At 41.2% G+C, this 18,300-nt stretch overlaps 1 protein-coding gene across 1 annotated transcript in view; it reads left to right on the top strand.

The window, feature by feature from the left end:
* The window catches only part of TPO (thyroid peroxidase), a 74,175-nt gene that overhangs the window by 43,551 nt on the left and 12,324 nt on the right, over window positions 1-18,300 (top strand). Inside the window, exons 8-10 of the mRNA XM_064146736.1 lie at window positions 14,481-14,739; window positions 15,813-15,983; window positions 17,099-17,336. Coding sequence (XP_064002806.1) covers window positions 14,481-14,739; window positions 15,813-15,983; window positions 17,099-17,336 — 668 coding nt within the window. The remainder of the gene's footprint in view (window positions 1-14,480; window positions 14,740-15,812; window positions 15,984-17,098; window positions 17,337-18,300) is intronic.

Here is an 18,300-nt window from a genome sequence, read left to right as displayed (position 1 = left end):
CATTTTCCACTTTGCTGAACACACTGTCTTCACCTTTAGTTTGTCCAGACCCCTCAGTAACATGACCAGAATAAACTGAAGTTTAAGGGACTTTCCTGCAGTTTCTGATATTTTTGTACCAAAAGGAGGTAAATTTGAATATAGATTGTGAAAGCATGTGTGAAAATGTTACTGTTCTGTTAAAACGCTTTTCTTTCCTTCTGCCATATTTTTCAGTCAGCAGAATATAGAATCATAAAATTATTTTGGTTGGAAAAGACTTTCAAGATCATCACATCCAGCCATTGACCTAACACCACCATGGTCATTAAACCACATCCTAGAGTGTTATGTCTCTGTGTTTTGTGAACACCTCCAGGGATAGTGGCTCCAGCACCTCCCTGGATAGCTCATTCCAGTCTTTAATTCAGTGAAGAATCCTTTCAGTTGCACCTCCCCTGGTGCAACCTGAGTCCATTTCTTCTGGTCCTACCACTTGTTCCTGGGGAGAAGATAATGTTCCCCACCACACTGAGCAACCTCCTTTCAGGTAATTGTATAGAGCAAAGTCTCCCCTCAGTCTCCTCCAGAATAAACAACCCCAGTTTCTTCAACCATGGAATGTTTCCTTTAAGAAACTACCTGTGTTCTTTGACATGTATTTAAATCAAGATAACTTCAGAGAAGTGACCTATTTAATTGTAGTTAGTCCTTTTCAAACTTCTGACAGTTTCAAATTTTTTTTTGTTTACATTAACCCCATCAAGTCATTTGCTCTAATCATGCTGTTTGCACTAAAATAATGACATTGCTAAGTCAGAAAGGTTGTTAATACTTGTTAAAAAACCATGTTAATACAAAAGTAGACCTCTGTGCCTTCATACACTTCCAATTTACACCCACTACTGTTATGGCCTGAAAGAAAACATTCTGTGCAAGGCAATACGCTGTAAAAACCTGGGCTACTCATTATCTCTGCCAGTATCACAGACTAATGAGATTTGCCTATGGCTCATTACAAATGTATTTAAGTTATATCTAGCTAGTATAGAGATATTAATTCAAGGGAGGAATTGAAGTATCTCTATTAATGTGGTATGCTAACCAGCATACTAATGACAGCTCCAGTTGAAGTTACCTTGAGTTACAACTCTAAAATTTTGTTCCAGTTGCTACACATTTCTAAACTTCTCTCTTTTGGGGATGAATATTTTCAAGTATAATTTTTGCCTGTGGGTGTTAGAGGATTGAACAAAACCCCTTCTTCATTTCCTAGAATAATGAGAAAGAAAAAAAATCTCTCTTTAGACAATACTTTTCCTCATGGATGGCTTTTTGGAACCATAAATATCTTTAATGACAAGACTTTACTAATAGCAACTTGATAAAATTGCCAAGTATAGTATCTGCATTTTGACAGCCTGGAAAAAAAAAGAGGGTTTGTTTTTTTTTTTTAAATTTAATTGTAGACATGTTTCACTGATGAGTAGTAGTTGATGCAAGGCACAACGCTGGGAAACTCTCTCGCTGTGTTTTGAGTGAATGACAGATACTTAACTCTAAAGTGTTACCATTGCAGTAAACAGTGGTAAAAGTGCATGCTCTGATTTGCCTTGTATTTTGTGCAAAACAACAAAAAAACCCATATTTTCATTGTCATTTACTAACTGATTTGCTTGCCTATTGCTGTTCTGATCTTGCTTGTTTTGCCTATTCCTGTTTTGATCTGAGAAAACAGGATAAGGAGAACTAGGATATTTGAAAGAAAATAATCTAAACTTCTCTTCCTTTAAACAGAATGTATGGACAAAACAGGAAAGAAGCGCTCACTTACATAACTGCTACAATACGTAGTTTGCAGGACGAAACTGCATGCACATGTTCCTTTCCTTCCACAGAATTTTTCTCTCACTCCTTTACTTGGACTATGAAAGTCAGATTCTGTGGCACTAGTCAGACTGAAGCAGGAGTTTCACAGATCAATCTGAATCAAATTCTCTTTGATTTATTACAGTACCATAGAACAAACTCTGAATTAATGGTGTTCCTGCTAGTTGATCCAAATCATAGCTGACAACCACCTTTAATTTTTAGTGAGCATGTAGATGTTTTTTTCACTTCCTTCTACATCTACTTGTGTTCTCTGAGCATCTTGCATATGAAGTTTTCTGCCATGATCTGAGACATAAGTTCAAAGTGGGTGTCTTCTGAGGCTGACATACTTCAACTTAATTACAAGTATTCAGTTTAACACAGCTAATGTGGATGAAACTTGTTTGTGAAATTAGATGGTTAGATAACTTCTCTCAAAGTTTAAATAGTAAATAAATAATAAATACTATAAAACAGTATGTGCTACACACTGCCATTACTCATGTTTCTGAACTGTGTAGTTCAGACTATTGACAGAACTATAATTAAAAATTGAACACTTATACAATCACCTTTTGCATAAAACTTTTTCTTCAAAATAATATGTAAATTCTTTAATATTTACAGTGAGAACTTCAACTTTGCAAAACTTCACTGAATAAAGCATCATTTCTATATTTAGTTTTTCTCATATTTCTGCAAACTTCCTCATTTGCAGGAGCTTCATTTAATTGACTCCTCACTATCTCAATGAGATACTGTTCCTTTGCACTTACCTCTAGCTAATGACAAAGGCATTTTTAACATTACTCTCATGATAGTTCACATTCCAGTCTTTATTTTTTATTTTTCTTTTCCATTCATTGTGCTCATTCACACCTACTTTGGAAAATACTAGAGCATTTTTGGCAAGAAAAGTCTTCTGAACCTTATGAGAAGTCATATGATTTTCTGTGTATTTTGCACTTAATTTGAAATAACTCTTAACATGGAAAAAAAAGTCTCAAAATTAATCCAAAATTATGTAATCTATTTCCAAATACGTAGTGTATGGGTGAGTTCTGCTGAAAGTGGCCCAGTTTGGAATCAAATTCAACCAGGATGCTCATGGAGATCATAAGGACACTTGAGAACTCCAGTTGTAATTCTGCATTCTGAATGAGTTGGATGTTGCCTTTCATGCTAAAAGCCTGTTTAACTTGGGGTTCTGTTGTGTTTGTAGTTCATAATTAAGTTACTTTTCTGTAAACAGTGCACTTGTGATTCATTATATGATGTAAAATCTCTACAGACTTTTCTGACTGTTCTCTAATCATTCAGATTCTGTTTCTGTCTGTTTACCAAATAGATCATTTAATCACCAGGAAGTTATAATTTTATATTCTCTGTTATGACTACCTTGGACTTTCACAGGCCAAACTTCAATTTGCTTAAGAAACTTATTTCCAAAGTCCCCTGGGCAGCAGTCCTTAAGAACAAAGGGGTCCAGGATGGTTGGACCTACTTTAAACAGGAGCTCTTGAAGGCACAGGAGCTGGCAGTTCCCATGTGCCGAAAGATGAGCCGTCAGGGAAGGCAACCAGCATGGAGGAGTAAACAGCTCCTGAAGGAACTGGGGGAAAAAAATAGGGTGTATCACCTTTGGAAGGAGGTAGCCAGTTTATGCAGGAGAAAAATTAGAGAGGCTAAGGCCCAGCTAGAACTTAGGCTGCCACTTCCGTGAAAGATAACAAAAACCACTTTTATAAATTTATCAACGCAAAAAGGAAGGGCAAGAAGAGCCTCCACTGCTTACTGGACCAGGAGGGGAACACTATAACTGATGATGTAGAAAAGGCTGAGGTCCTGAATGCCTTCTTTGCCTCAGTTTTCAACAGCAAGGAGGGAGGAGTTCAGGGCAGGGCAAGTGGCCTCTTGAACTGGGGGATGGGGTCGGGGAGTGGTGTGTTCCCCTGGAAATTCATGAGGAATTAGTTCAAGACCTGCTGAGCCACCTGGACACCCACAAGTCCATGGGACCAGATGGGATCTATCCTAGGGTGCTGAGAGAGCTGGCAGCTGAGCTGGCCAAGCTGCTCTCCATCATTTTCCAGCAGTCCTGGCTCACCGGAGAGGTCCCAGGAGACTGGAAACAGCCAACGTGGTCCCCATCCACAAGAAGGGTCGGATGGAGGAACCCAGGAACTACAGACCCATCAGCCTGACCTCAGTGCCAGGGAAACTGATGGAGCAGGTTCTCTTGGGGGTGATAAAAGCGCACCTGAGGGATGGCCAAGGGCTCAGGTCCAGCCAGCATGGGTTTAGGAAGGGCAGATCCTGCCTCTCCAACCTGATCTCCTTCTATGATCAGGTGACCCGCTTGGTGGATGTGGGGAGGCCTGTGGATGTGGTCTATCTGGACTTCAGCAAGGCCTTTGACACTGTCCCCCACAGCAAACTGCTGGCTAAGCTGTCAGCCCATGGCTTGGATGGCAACACTCTGTGCTGGGTTAGGAACTGGCTGGAGGGCCGGACCCAGAGAGTGGTGGTGAATGGTGCCACATCCAGCTGGTGGCTGTCACTAGTGGTGTCCCTCAGGGATCTCTGCTGGGCCCCATCCTCTTTAACATCTTCATAGATGATCTGGATGAGGGCATGGAGTCAGTCATCAGCAAGTGTGCAGATGCCCCCAAGCTGGGGGCAGATGTGGCTGGGTTGGAGGGCAGAAGGGCTCTGCAGCGGGACCTTGACTGCCTGGACAGATGGGCAGAGTCCAGTGGGATGGTGTTCAATAGCTCCAAGTGCAGGGTGCTGCACTTTGGCCACATCAACCCCATGCTGAGATACAGGCTGGGGTCGGAGTGGCTGGAGAGCAGCCAAACAGAGAGGGATCTGGGGGTGCTGATTGATACCCACCTGAACATGAGCCAGCAGTGTGCCCAGGTGGCCAAGAGAGCCAGTGGCATCCTGGCCTGCATCGGGAATGGTGTGGTCAGCAGGAGCAGGGAGGTCATTCTGCCCCTGTACTCTGCACTGGTTAGACCACACCTTGAGTACTGTGTTCAGTTCTGGGCCCCCCAGTTTGGGAGGGACATTGAGATGCTTGAGCATGTCCAGAGAAGGGTGACGAGGCTGGTGAGAGGCCTTGAGCACAGCCCTACGAGGAGAGGCTGAGGGAGCTGGGATTGTTTAGCCTGGAGAAGAGGAGGCTCAGGGGTGACCTTATTGCTGTCTACAACTACCTGAGGGGTGGTTGTGGCCAGGAGGAGGTTGCTCTCTTCTCTCAGGTGGCCAGCGCCAGAAGGAGAGGACACAGCCTCAGGCTGCACCAGGGGAAATTTAGGCTGGAGGTGAGGAGAAAGTTCTTCACTGAGAGAGTCATTGGGCACTGGAATGGGCTGCCCGGGGAGGTGGTGGAGTCGCCATCCCTGGGGCTGTTCAAGGCAGGATTGGATGTGGCACTTGGTGCCACGGTCTAGCCTTGAGCTCTGTGGTAAAGGCTTGATGATCTGTGAGGTCTCTTCCAACCCTGATGATACTGTGATACTAAATGAATAACATTTAGATATTCTTAATTGTTCTGTTACTATCTGATCGTTTAGACTACTAAAGTCACTTAAACATTGAGCACATTGTCTTCGGTGTAAACGACATTGCCGTTTTGTCACAATTTTTCACTGCATTATAGCACTGAAACAATGACTGCTATGATACAGTAGAAATACTGACATTATTGATTAAAATTTATTTCTTCTTAAAGGTTCTATAGTGCGTGGAATTGATGTTCTGAGGAGATAAATGTATCCTAAGACGAGCTGAAATTACCAGTAATCTCATAAATATTGAGGCAACCCAGGGTTTTGCAAGCTTAGGCTCATTATATCCACATAAACCTTTTATGTTGCTGTAAACATCTGAAAGATTACTTGCTAATCCTAGACTCAAAGTAAGTGATACGTTCCAACTTTTTTCCAGCCTTAAAAATTCTGTCATTCTATGCAGTCATAGTTGTGTTGGGGTGACAGTTGGACTTGATCTTATCCAATTTTTTGCAATTCTATGAATGTTAGAGCAGCCTATTATAGTTCTTTGCAATTTGTTTTCCATATAGTCCCTTTCTGGCTCTGATTTTATTGGTATATTTTTAGACAAGCATGTTTGTGCTAGTTTGAAGCAAGCTGGAATGTTTTGGTAAAAGAACTTGATAACAGGCAGTGGAATTAAAAACATGGTGTCTCCTTCTCTCACAGTCACACTGAGAACTCTGGGAAGAAGAAGTAAACTTTCTCCATTTTTGTCTCCTCTTCTGCCTTTGCCTTCAGACCTAGTCCCATCTCATTAACCTTGCTCCTACTAACCGTGCTCCCTAACCTCTTGGCCGCACCTCTCTTCTTCCTGAGAACTGGGGTAAGGTTGAGAGGGCCGGGGGAGGTGTTGGGGTGGTTTGAAAGCCCCTCCTGGGGACTCAGGTTTCTGGGAGGGGAGTTGTGCTTTTGTATTCTTTATCCTTTGTATATTTCTGTATATAATTGTATATAACTGTATATATTGTAAATAGCTGCTTGTAAATTCTGCTAGCTGTAAATAAATTGCTTCATCTATATTCCCAGGGTCCGTCTGAGTTAGCTGGGGCAAATTCAAAAGTGTGTGGGGGCGGGTAAGAGCCCAAACCATCACATTTTTTAATTGGTGCCCAACGTGGGGCTAGATATATTTGAGTGATTGGAAATTAGCTCTGGGAATTAAGATGAAGCTAATCAAGCAGCTATTGTACTTGGTGGGGATTATTGTGTGGCCTGTTTTCTGGTGTTTTGTGTACAATTGGATCAAAGATCAAATTGGTTATTTCTTGCTTCATGTAGTTTTTAAGAAGGCTAAAACTAAGCTTTCAAACATGTTCTGGAGCTGGGGTGATTTTATTCTTGGTTATGCTGGTTTTAGTGTCACTGAGAATATTACTAGTGATATTACAAGAGCTTTTGTCAATAATGTGACAATCAGTCAAAATTCTGCTTTATCTACTGCTCTCATGAGGGTCATCCAGCCCCAAACTGAAATGCCAAATCCCTGCAAGGATTTTTACAGAAAAGAGATTGTGGCGGGATTGGTGTGCAGTAATCTGGCTCTTATGATTTTAATTTTCATATTAATTCTGGTATTATTTGTGAAAAATTCAAAACCAGCTTCTGTAAGAACTAGGAAAAATTCTGTGTCTCAGAAGCAGTCTCTTTCACACAAAACAAGGGAACAGAGTTATCGGCTTCCCCCTTGCCAGCCTCTGCCCCCTTCTCCAAGTGCTGGGAACACGGCCAATGTTCCCGCTGCTAACATAAACAATGATAAGGATAACAAAAACAATCCACAGAGTTTGGCAGGCATCCCAGGAGAACAGGCAAATAATCCCACTAATGTTAATAACACTAATGGTGGTAACGCTAGCCCAGTCAGTCCAAATCCTAATGACACCAGCTCAGCCAATTCGAACCCCCAGCCAGCAGACCAGAACCAAAATCCTCCTGTTAAAAGCAAGGCAGATTTGAACTCACAAGCTCCAGGTCAGACCCCCAATGATTCAAACCCTCCAGGTCAGACCCCTAATGATTCAAACCCTCCAGCAGACACGTCCAAGTCTGTTGCTATTCAGGCCTTTCTGGCACCTGCTAAGGCAAAAGCTAAGACAAAGAGTGGTTTGCAGGAGGATGTAAGAGAGGGGACCTCTGGTGATCAGCAGCAAGGAGAAGAGGAGGAGGAGATAGTTAGTCTGTGAGATCTTGTAGATACGCTGAGACAACAATACTCAAGTGAGAGGAGCGCTGTGAGGTTAGCTGCCAAGAAAGAGGATGGTTCCAATGAGTTTAAGAGTGCTATGAGGAAGGATCTGTTAGGCGCAGTACCACCAGATCAACAGGAGGAACAGGAGGAAGATGACATCCAAGGCTCCAAGGATCCACTCAGAGAGGTCAGGGAAGTTAGGAAGGAATACACAAGGGAATCAGGTGAGCCAATCCTAAGCTGGATAGTGAGATGCTGTGGCATTTGTGCTAATGCTCTGCAGGTAGGAGACAAGTCTGCCAAGCAGCTGGGACCACTCACTAAGGAGAGTGGAGTGGACAAACACCTAGCAAGTCCTCTTGGTAGGGTTAGCTTGTGGACATGCCTTCTGTTGGCTGTGGCTATGAGATATCCTTTCCGAGATGATTTGCCATGGGCTGCCAAGAAATGGAACACCGTTGAGCAGGGAATTAAGCTTCTGAAGGAGTTTGCTGTGAAGGAAGAGCTTTATGGAGATCATGGTACTCATGAGCCTGACGATATTCCTCTTGGAACAGGTCTCATGAAGAAGCTGATTAAGCTTGCTCCTTCATCGTATGCTAACATCTTGGCCAGCAAATTCCTAGCAAGGAGTGATAATGGAAGGTCTTTCACTGTTGGTGAATTCACTGACCAGCTCAGGCAGATAGAGGACAGCTTGTCACATTCTCGTATAATCTGTGCCATAAAAACTATGACTATGGAGCTTAAAGATGGTATTAGAGATGGTATTAAGGAGAGCATGAAAGAACTGAAGGAGGACCTTACAACCTCAATTTCTAATCTGGTAAAGGATACCATTCCTGCATCATCTGAATGGGTGCATGTTTCTGCAGTCAGGAACAGACGCCCACCTCCTGCAAGGCAATTCCAGCCCAGGAGGAGACAAATTCCACCTAGACATCAGCAATCACGTGCGTCACTGTGGATACTTCTGCGTGACACATACGGTGAGAACATGAACAAGTGGGATGGTAAACCTACTTCAGCTCTTTCAAGGAGAGTCAGGGAACTGCAGAGTGGCAGAAACAGAGGCACCAATGCCCGAAAAGTAGCTGTCACTTCTTCGGCACCTGAGAGCAACTGCAATTGTTCCAACAGTTGCAATTCCTCTTACAACAACACCAATCACTGTGTACACCCTACATGCCATGTTCAGCATTAGGGGTGCCCTGCCTCCAGCCAGGAGGAGGAAAAGGATAGTGGAGAGAACCGAATCTATTGGAATGTATTCATTAGGTGGCCTGGCAGTTCAAGAGTTCGGAAATACAGGGCTTTAGTTGACACAGGTGCTCAGTGCACTTTATTGCCATTCAATTGCAAAGGGACAGAGTCCATTTCTATCTTTGGAATCACTGGTGGATCTCAAGAGTTAACTAAGATACAGGCTGAGATCAGTTTAACTGGTAAAGAGTGGAAGACACATACTATTGTAACTGGTCCTGATGCGCCTTGCATTCTGGGAATTGACTTTTTGAGACAAGGTTGTTTCAAAGATCCTAAGGGTCATAAATGGGCTTTTGGTATAGCATCTGTAGAGATTGAGGATGATAAACTGAAATTGTCCATTAGACCTGAACTTTCAGATGAATCTGCAGTTGTGGGACATCATGACATAGAGGATCTGGAAGTGCCAATTGCAACTCAAACTGTTCATCACAGGCAGTACAGAACTAACCGTGACTCTTTGTTGCCCATTCATCAGCTGATTCATCAACCAGAGAGTCAGGCTGTCATAGAGAAAGCTCATTCATCTTTCAACAGTCCCATCTGGCCTGTGTGTAAACCCAATGGTGAATGGAGACTCACAGTTGATTTTTGTGCCCTCAACGAGGTAACGTCACCCATGAGTGCAGCTGTGCCAGACATGCTGGAACTCCAGTACGAGCTGGAATCGAAGGAGGCTAAGTGGTATGCAACCATAGACATTGCTAATGCTTTCTTCTCTATTCCCATAGCAAAGGAGTGCAGGCCTCAGTTTGCATTCACCTGGAGAGGAATCCAGTACCAGTTCAATCGTTTGCCTCAGGGGTGGAAACACAGCTCAACCATCTGTCACTCGGTCATCCACAATGCATTGGAGAAAGGTAAAGCTTCAGAGCACATCCAGTACATCGACGACATCATTGTGTGGGGCCAAACTGATGAGGAAATCTTTGAGAAAGGTAACAAGATCATTGACATTCTGTTGCAATCAGGTTTTGCCATTAAGAGAGACAAGGTCAAAGGACCTGCCAAAGAAATTCAATTTCTGGGAGTGCGGTGGCAGGATGGTCGCCATCATATTCCTCAGGATGTGATTAACAAAGTCTCTACTATGGCAGTTCCCACCAGTAAAAAGGACACACTTTGTTTTCTTGGTGTGGTGGGATTTTGGAGACTACACATTCCTGGTTTCAGTCAGATTGTCAAACCTCTGCATGATGTGACTCATAAGAGAAACAATTTTGAGTGGGGACCTGGACAACAAGCAGCTTTTGTTCAGATCAAGCGAGAAGTAGTCCATGCAGTGGGCCTGGGACCTGTGCGATCTGGTCCGGACATTAAGAACATTCTGTACACGGCTGCCAGTGACAATGGTCCAACTTGGAGTCTTTGGCAGAGAGCTCCAAATGAGACACCTGGTCGTCCACTTGGTTTCTGGGGACGTTGTTACAGAGGTTCAGAGACAAATTACACTGCAACTGAGAAAGAGATTCTAGCAGCCTATGAAAGAGTGAAAGAAGCTTCTGAAGTGATTGGAACTGAGTCACAATTGCTTTTAGCTCCTAGACTGCCAGTTCTTAACTTGCTCTTGATGTGGCTGAACGTGAGAATTGGCCTATCCTTTACCTCTACACCGACTCATGGATGGTAGCCAATGCTCTATGGGGTTGGCTAAAGGACTGGAAGAAGAATGGCAGAGGAAAGGAAAGCCTATTTGGTGTGCTGATCTATGGTAGGACATTGATGCACGGCTGGAGAAAATCCCAGTGAATGTGCGGCACGTAGACGCACACATGCCTATGAGCAGAGCTACTGAGGAACATCAACATAACCAGTAGGCAGACCAAGCTGATAAGATTGCTCAAGTTGATGCAAACTCTGATCTTGACATTGACCTTGATTGGAAAAACCGAGGTGAGTTGTTCTTAGCTCGGTGGGCCCATGACTCATCTGGACACCAAGGTAGAGATGCAACATACCGATGGGCTCGCGATTAGTCAATTGACTTGTCCGTGGACGATATCACCCAAGTCATCTATGACTGTGACATTTGTGCTGCTATTAAGCAAGCTAAGCGAATCAAGCCCTTATGGTATGGTGAGAGATGGTCAAAGTATAAGTATGGTGAAGCCTGGCAGATTGACTACATCACTTTACCTTGATCTCATTCTGGCAAGCAGTATGTGCTAACGATGGTAGAAGCCAGCACTGGATGGTTGGAAACCTATCCAGTTCCACATGCTACTGCACGCAACACAATTGTTGGTTTGGAGAGACAAATCATGTGGAGGCATGGAACTCCAGAGAGAATCGAGTCAGACAATGGTACTCATTTCAAGAACAATCTTGTGAAAAACTGGGCCAAAGAGCATGGTATTGAATGGATCTACCACATACCCTACTATGCACCAGCTTCAGGGAAGATTGAGCGCTACAATGATTTGCTGAAAACCACCCTAAAAGCCTTGGGGGTGGAACTCTGAAAAACTGGGACAAACATTTAGCACAAGCTACCTGGTTGGTAAACAGTAGAGGTTCAGTAAACAGAGTAGGACCTGCACAATCAGATTTAGTCCAAACAGTAGACGGTGATAAAGTTCCTGTTGTACATGAGAAGAATCTGTTAGGGAAAACTGTTTGGGTATTTTCTCCTTCGGGCGAAGGGAAACCTGTCCGAGGGGTGGTGTCTGCTGAAGGTCCTGGTCATACATATTGGGTAATGCAAGAGAATGGTGAAATCCAGTGTATTCAACAGAGAAATCTAACCTTAGCTGAGAGAGTTTAAATTCAAGCTGTTAAGAGTTTTCTGCTCTAGGTACCATCAGCACCCAACACTCGAAGAATCTACGAAAGAATCTACAGTACGTGAGCACAAACCCAACGTCACCTGGGAGTCCCTGTTCTGAGCTTTTGAATCACCTACATCTGATTGAAGTGTGAACTGAACTTGTATATATTGTTTTAGTGTAAATATTGGTTTAGATTAGATTGGATAATTCTCAGCGATACTCTGAGCGAAGTAGACAGGGGTGGATTGTGCTAGTTTGAAGCAAGCTGGAATGTTTTGGTAAAAGAACTTGATAACAGGCAGTGGAATTAAAAACATGGTGTCTCCTTCTCTCACAGTCTCGCTGAGAACTCTGGGAAGAAGAAGTAAACTTTCTCCATTTTTGTCTCCTCTTCTGCCTTTGCCTTCAGACCTAGTCCCATCTCATTAACCTTGCTCCTATTAACCGTCCTCCCTAACCTCTTGGCCGCACCTCTCTTCTTCCTGAGAACTGGGGTAAGGTTGAGAGGGCCGGGGGAGGTGTTGGGGTGGTTTGAAAGCCCCTCCTGGGGACTCAGGTTTCTGGGAGGGGAGTTGTGCTTTTGTATTGTTTATCCTTTGTATATTTCTGTATATAATTGTATATAACTGTATATATTGTAAATAGCTGCTTGTAAATTCTGCTAGCTGTAAATAAATTGCTTCATCTATATTCCCAGGGTCTGTCTGAGTTAGCTGGGGCAAATTCAAAAGTGTGTGTGGGTGGGTAAGAATCTGTTGTTGAAGGAGCACTGGACTTGATGCTAAATATGAAAGGAAATAAACTCTTTCAAATCATTGTCTCAGAACATGGGGTGCATCTAAAAAAAGAAAGGAGGCAACCCACTGCTGTTTGTCAGCTATTCATACTTTCCTGAAAACTTTGTAAGTGCCAGTTATTAAAACTTGCATTGAGCCTCTCCTTGACTTCACACAGACCAATGCAATCATGGTACATTCAGAGACCACACCTACTGAATGCTACTTTAGATGTGGTTCTCAGATAGATTTTGGATTCTTCCTAGAAATGTCATCTTCAGATGTATCAGAAACATCACAGAATCACAGAATGTTAAGGATTGAGAGAGACCTGTGGAGATCATCTAACCCATCCTCCCTACCAGAGCAGATTCACCTAGAGAAAGTTGTACAGGAGTGTATCCAGGCAAATTTTGGAAATCTCCAGAGAATGAAACTCCACAAACTCTCTGGGTAGCCTATTCCAGTGCTCTTGTACCCTTATTAAACTAGAGAATTATTTCCTTAAGTGCAATCTCCTGTGTGGTAGTGGTGTCTACTTGATGAAGCTTTATTTTTAACCATTGGAAGTTTCCATCAAAGAGAAGTCCATCCTAGCTCAAGGCAGGCATAAGACCTCTTTACCCTTAGCCTTTAAATTGTCATGTCTTGAAATGACAATCTCACAAGGAAACAAGAAATAAAAATCTTGCCTCTGGAGCAAATGAAAAATCTAAACTGTCCTTTCCTTTGGGGAGTCTGGCCTTTATGAGCAGTTTCTCTTGAGATTTCATCTACATTAAGCCAAAAAAGAAATTGCAGTCATATGAACATGTTTGTGTCCATAGCTAACCTTGTCCTGTTTTAAGTCTTCACTTGTAAAGGCTATCTCTAGATCTGAAATTAGAAAAAAAACCTCTATTGTCTTGCAAAACCTTCATGAAGGTAGCAAAAGGTTAACTTCCCAAATGACATCATCTATATTCATTTTCAGCAATTATTTTATTTTCTTCTGTGTTGTACCAAAGGAGTAATGAAAGAAAATCCAACCTATTGTCTTTAAAGTATTTTGTTGATTGCATGTCCTAACCTGAAAATATAAATAAGTTGTTACTTTTGCCTTCTGAGAAAAGTTAGCAAATTCTGGAGGGATTTGCTTGTCTCTGTGCTGTACCTGAAATATAGATGTAAATTTTTGGTAAGGTCATTTTATGCCAACTGCCTTTTCAATATATACAACATCAAGCTCTAAGTGGATTTGCCAATATGTTTTACTGTAAACTATATTGAGTCTATAAGTTATTTTATACTTTATATTCACCCCATTGTGCTTTATTGTAGTCTTTAACATGTAATGCACTTTCATTTTATTTGACATGTTAGACTATTTCCTGGGTTTTTTAGTCATGATTACTCATGCATCTTCATGCAACTTTAATACTATTACATTTCAAAAACATTTGACAGAAGGTGTTTATCATCATTTTCTTTTTTGAAGTCTGATTTTTAGGAATCTATAAATTGGCTTGAGTTTGGAATAAAATGCTTCCCAGGGAATTCTGGGCACAAGAATTTTAAAGCCTGATCATTTCAAATATTTAGTAAAAAGAATTTATGTCACATATATATGGCTGAAAATGGAATATGTTCATATCAACAACCCTTTGTGAAAGATTTTATTATAATTCATGCTTTTGTTGTCATTTTAAAAAGAATTATAATTTACACCATCATTATTATGAAGGTTTTTAATCTCAGCACACCTTCTATGAGATGGATTACTCCTGTGGATTGTGTGTAAGCAACACTAATAATGTCTGTTTAAGGGGGGTTTTGGTCTAGCATTTTTGTTAAGAGCTAATAGGAGCCTGACTGTTGCTCTGTACTGAGTTGTGGCACTGATCCTCTTTAATCATTTGTCTCCTTACTGCAAAAGTAAAACCAGTATCTTTTACCAGCTAATACTGCTCTTAGTCATGCTAGGTGCCTGGGCATAAATGAGTGAAGGAAGGCATTTAGCACTTAGGAACCATGATTATTTGTCTATAAAAGCATCGAATGATTAATGTTTGTTTTTATTTTCTTTCAGATTATTACTTTAAGAGATTACATTCCCAAAATCATTGGTCAAGATGCTTTTAATCTGTATATTGGCCTCTACAAAGGTTATGATCCCACAATAAATCCAACAGTTTCTAATGTATTTTCAACAGCTGCTTTTCGTTTTGGTCATGCAACAATCCAGCCAATAGTAAAGAGATTGAATGCACAGTATTTAAATGATCCAGAACTCCCTGATCTCCATTTGCATGAAGTTTTCTTTAGTCCTTGGAGGCTCATTAAAGGAGGTATGGTATTGTTTTAAGTGTTTGGGTATTTATTCCATAATACTGTAACATTTTTCAAAGTTATTTATCATGAATTAGGATCAGAAACATCAATTTCATTACATTACTGGCTTAAGTCATTGCATAGGTTCCAGAGCACTATAATGTGAACTGCAATGGTTTACCTGAATAAGACAAAAATTGCTCTCCAGATTAAACTACGCTGGTAGATTGGTAATAGACTGGTGAGAGTTAGCTGAAGATAAAGATATTTCATGTCTCTTTTTGAAGATGAATGCATTATTAGGTTAAAAATTTTCTTACACATGAAGAACTACCACTATTATCTCTGTTTCAACCCAAAGGAGATTTACAAGTGCTTCAGAGTAAACGCCTGCGTAGCCAGTGTTTAAAAGGCATAGAAACATGTACAACATTCACATTTGTTAATAAGTATCATGGTTTGGGTATTATCTGCCCCCCAACTCTTATGAAATCACCCAGACTAGACTCAGATGAGCTGGAAATTAAGAATGAAGCTGTATTTACAGCTTAGCACAACATACAAGCAGATATACACAAATATATACAGTTATATACAAATTAAAAGTAACACAGAAATACAGTACCCTCCCAGAAAAAATCCATGTCCCCAGGAGGGCTCCCAACCCAAACCCCTTTTCCCCTCCCTCTTTACATACCTTCAAAAATAACCAGATCAACTCATGTATATCTCAGGTGATAAATCTGGAGATCTGAGGTGACATCAAAAAAACAGATGACAAAGAGGTTAGAGGAAAAAGGGGTTAGGTAGATTAGAGAGTTAAAGGCAGAATCCGCCACAGAGATCAGACCGCCAGAAAGAAGGCACAGGCCGAAGTAAGAGCTAAGAAGTATGTGAGAAGTTGCTATCTTACCTATATTTTGATTAATTGTGCTTCTTGGCAGAAAACTGGGGGATATAGATTATTGTTGTTTTCTTCTCACAGCTAAAGATTTAATTTCTCTCAGTAAAAATTAGCCTCAAACCAGCACAATAAGCTTAAAATGTTTTATGTATAAACTGTAACATTATGCTATTTCTGTGTTTAAAGGAGGCTTGGATCCTTTATTGAGGGGTCTTCTAGCGCATTCAGCAAAACTGCTGGTGCAAGATCAACTGCTGAATGAGGAGTTAACAGAAAAACTTTTTGTGTTGTCCAACAATGGTTCGCTTGATTTATCATCATTAAATTTACAGCGTGGTCGTGATCATGGACTCCCAGGTCTACTGATTTTTCTTGAACTTTCTGGTAACTCAGCTATAGCTACTTATACTTGGGATGTAATTATAAGCTTTTAAATAATACCTTTTATCACTAGAAAATCAACTTATGTCTCTTTTAAAATGTAAGTTGCTAATATTTTTAACTTTTATGGAAACAAACTATTCCACAACATTTGAAATTAAAATAATCTGATAAGTCTGGAAGGATGGTACTAGAGTGGATCTGGGCATGCTCAATGTAGAAAATACCTGAGATACACTCTTGTCAGGATCAGTTCCAGTGGAGTGGTGTTTCTGCCTGTAGCAGCAAGCTGTCCCAAGCTTGTTGGTCAGCTTAGATACAACCTCGCTGGTTCTACTAACCACAGAAGGTCTTGAAATGTCTGCAAGACTGGTGTAGGTGGCTTGGTTGGGCATACACCTCATTCTGGGAAATGTTACACATATGTGCTTGGATTTTGTGAATAGATTTTTTTACTCCAGTCAGCCCAGGTTAAGAGTGAAGTAACAATCAAGGAGCATTAGCCCAGCAGGCAATGAGTGTACTGGTTTAGAGGACAGTTACTGGAGCTTAGTTGAATTTGATTGCATGAGCTGTTAAAAAAAATACAGTATGGTCCCAGTTCTGTTTAAAGACATCTAACAAGCATGCTTGAGAGGTGGGGGAGTTTAATTCCAATGATGTGAAGAAAGATGGAATAAATCTGTTTTCCAGAGAGCTGGATATGAGCCCTAGAATGTTCTTCTCAGCAAAGTGCTTTAGTTGCTAACTTCATTCAAGTTACTTTCTGCCCACTCTTCATCAGACTACTTCTAGTCTGGAAATCAAAACATGCTGTACATACTCCTATTATTTATTATCATATTTTTATTGCTTAAATTGGTGAGAATTTTTTAAAATTTGTTTTCCTTTGACAAAATGATGTAGTAATTGCATATTTTGTAGGTTCAGATACTGCTGTGATTTCACTGATGAATTTAAGCAACAATAATAGTCTTATCTTTAGACACAAGTGTCTATGACTGTGATTAAGGAGTTGTTACACATTTTGAAATTTAACTTCTCATGCTTAGCAGTCAAGTCTAATCTTCTTTTTAACATATTATTTACAGGTTATAATGACTGGCGAGAATTCTGTGATTTGCCAAAACTGGAAACTCAGAGTGACCTGAATTCTGTAATAACCAATCCAAACATCACTGAAAAAATTATGGAATTGTACCATAATCCTAGCAATATTGATGTTTGGCTTGGTGGTCTGGTAGAAGACTTTCTACCAGGTGCTAGAACCGGTCCTCTATTTGCATGTTTAATTGGAAAGCAAATGAAAGCACTAAGAAATGGTGACAGGTGAGTTTATTCATGCTGTTGAAATACTTTGTGTGAAACACCAAAATCAATGGCAATTTAATGTACTTGTAAACATACTTCCCAGACATAAGACAACATGGCATTTAAAGATAGCCCTTCCACATTTTTATCTTAGCTCTTTCAGTTTTATTAGGTGAGCTTTTCCTTCTTCTTCTTTAGTCTATATATAGTGATGTTTTGGGTGTACCCCACCCCCCCACTTAAGAAATCACCCAGATTAGTCTCAGCTGGCTCTGGGAATATAAATGAAGCTGTTTATTTACAGCTAGAACAATGTACAAGCAGATATTTACAGTATATACAGTTATAGACAGAAATATACAAGGTAAAAGGTAATACAGAAAACACAACTCCCCTCCAGAAACCTGAGTCCCCAGGAGGGGCTCTCAACCACCCCTGCAGCTTCCCCCTGCCCCTCTCAACCTTAGCCCAGTCCTAGGAAAAAAATAGAGGTTCAGCCAAGAGGTTAAGAAGCAAGATTAGTGGCAGCGAGGTTAGGGAGCTGCAGCTCAGTCAAAGCCCAGCCCGAGAGTGAAGACAAAATTGTGAGAGAGTTATCTAACGTTTACATTCTTCTTCAGTGAGACTCTGAGGGAAGGAGACATCACCAATGTTTTCCTTCCACAGCCAGTTATCTACTTCTTCTTACCAAAACATTCTAGCTTGCTTCAAACTAGCACACTTAACAACTCCAGTTCCCTCAGATCTTCCTTGTAAGACATATTCTCTCTCAAAACTTGTTCTTTGTTGCCCTTTCCTGGACACACTTCAGCAACTTCATATATTTTGTACTGAGAGACCCAAATCTGAGCAAAATATGTACCGGTACTAACCTACGCACCAGGAAGGCAGGCGAAATGAAGCTTCAGGTCACAAAGTGGTGTAAGATGCAGTTTAAATCTTGCTTCTGCTCTTGAAGCAATTATAAACTCAAACTTTTTTT

Source organism: Pogoniulus pusillus, chromosome 7 (assembly GCF_015220805.1).
Source record: "Pogoniulus pusillus isolate bPogPus1 chromosome 7, bPogPus1.pri, whole genome shotgun sequence".
Classification (NCBI taxonomy): domain Eukaryota; kingdom Metazoa; phylum Chordata; class Aves; order Piciformes; family Lybiidae; genus Pogoniulus; species Pogoniulus pusillus.
The sequence above is the reverse complement of the archived record's forward strand: the minus strand, read 5'-3'. Positions and strand labels throughout refer to the sequence as shown.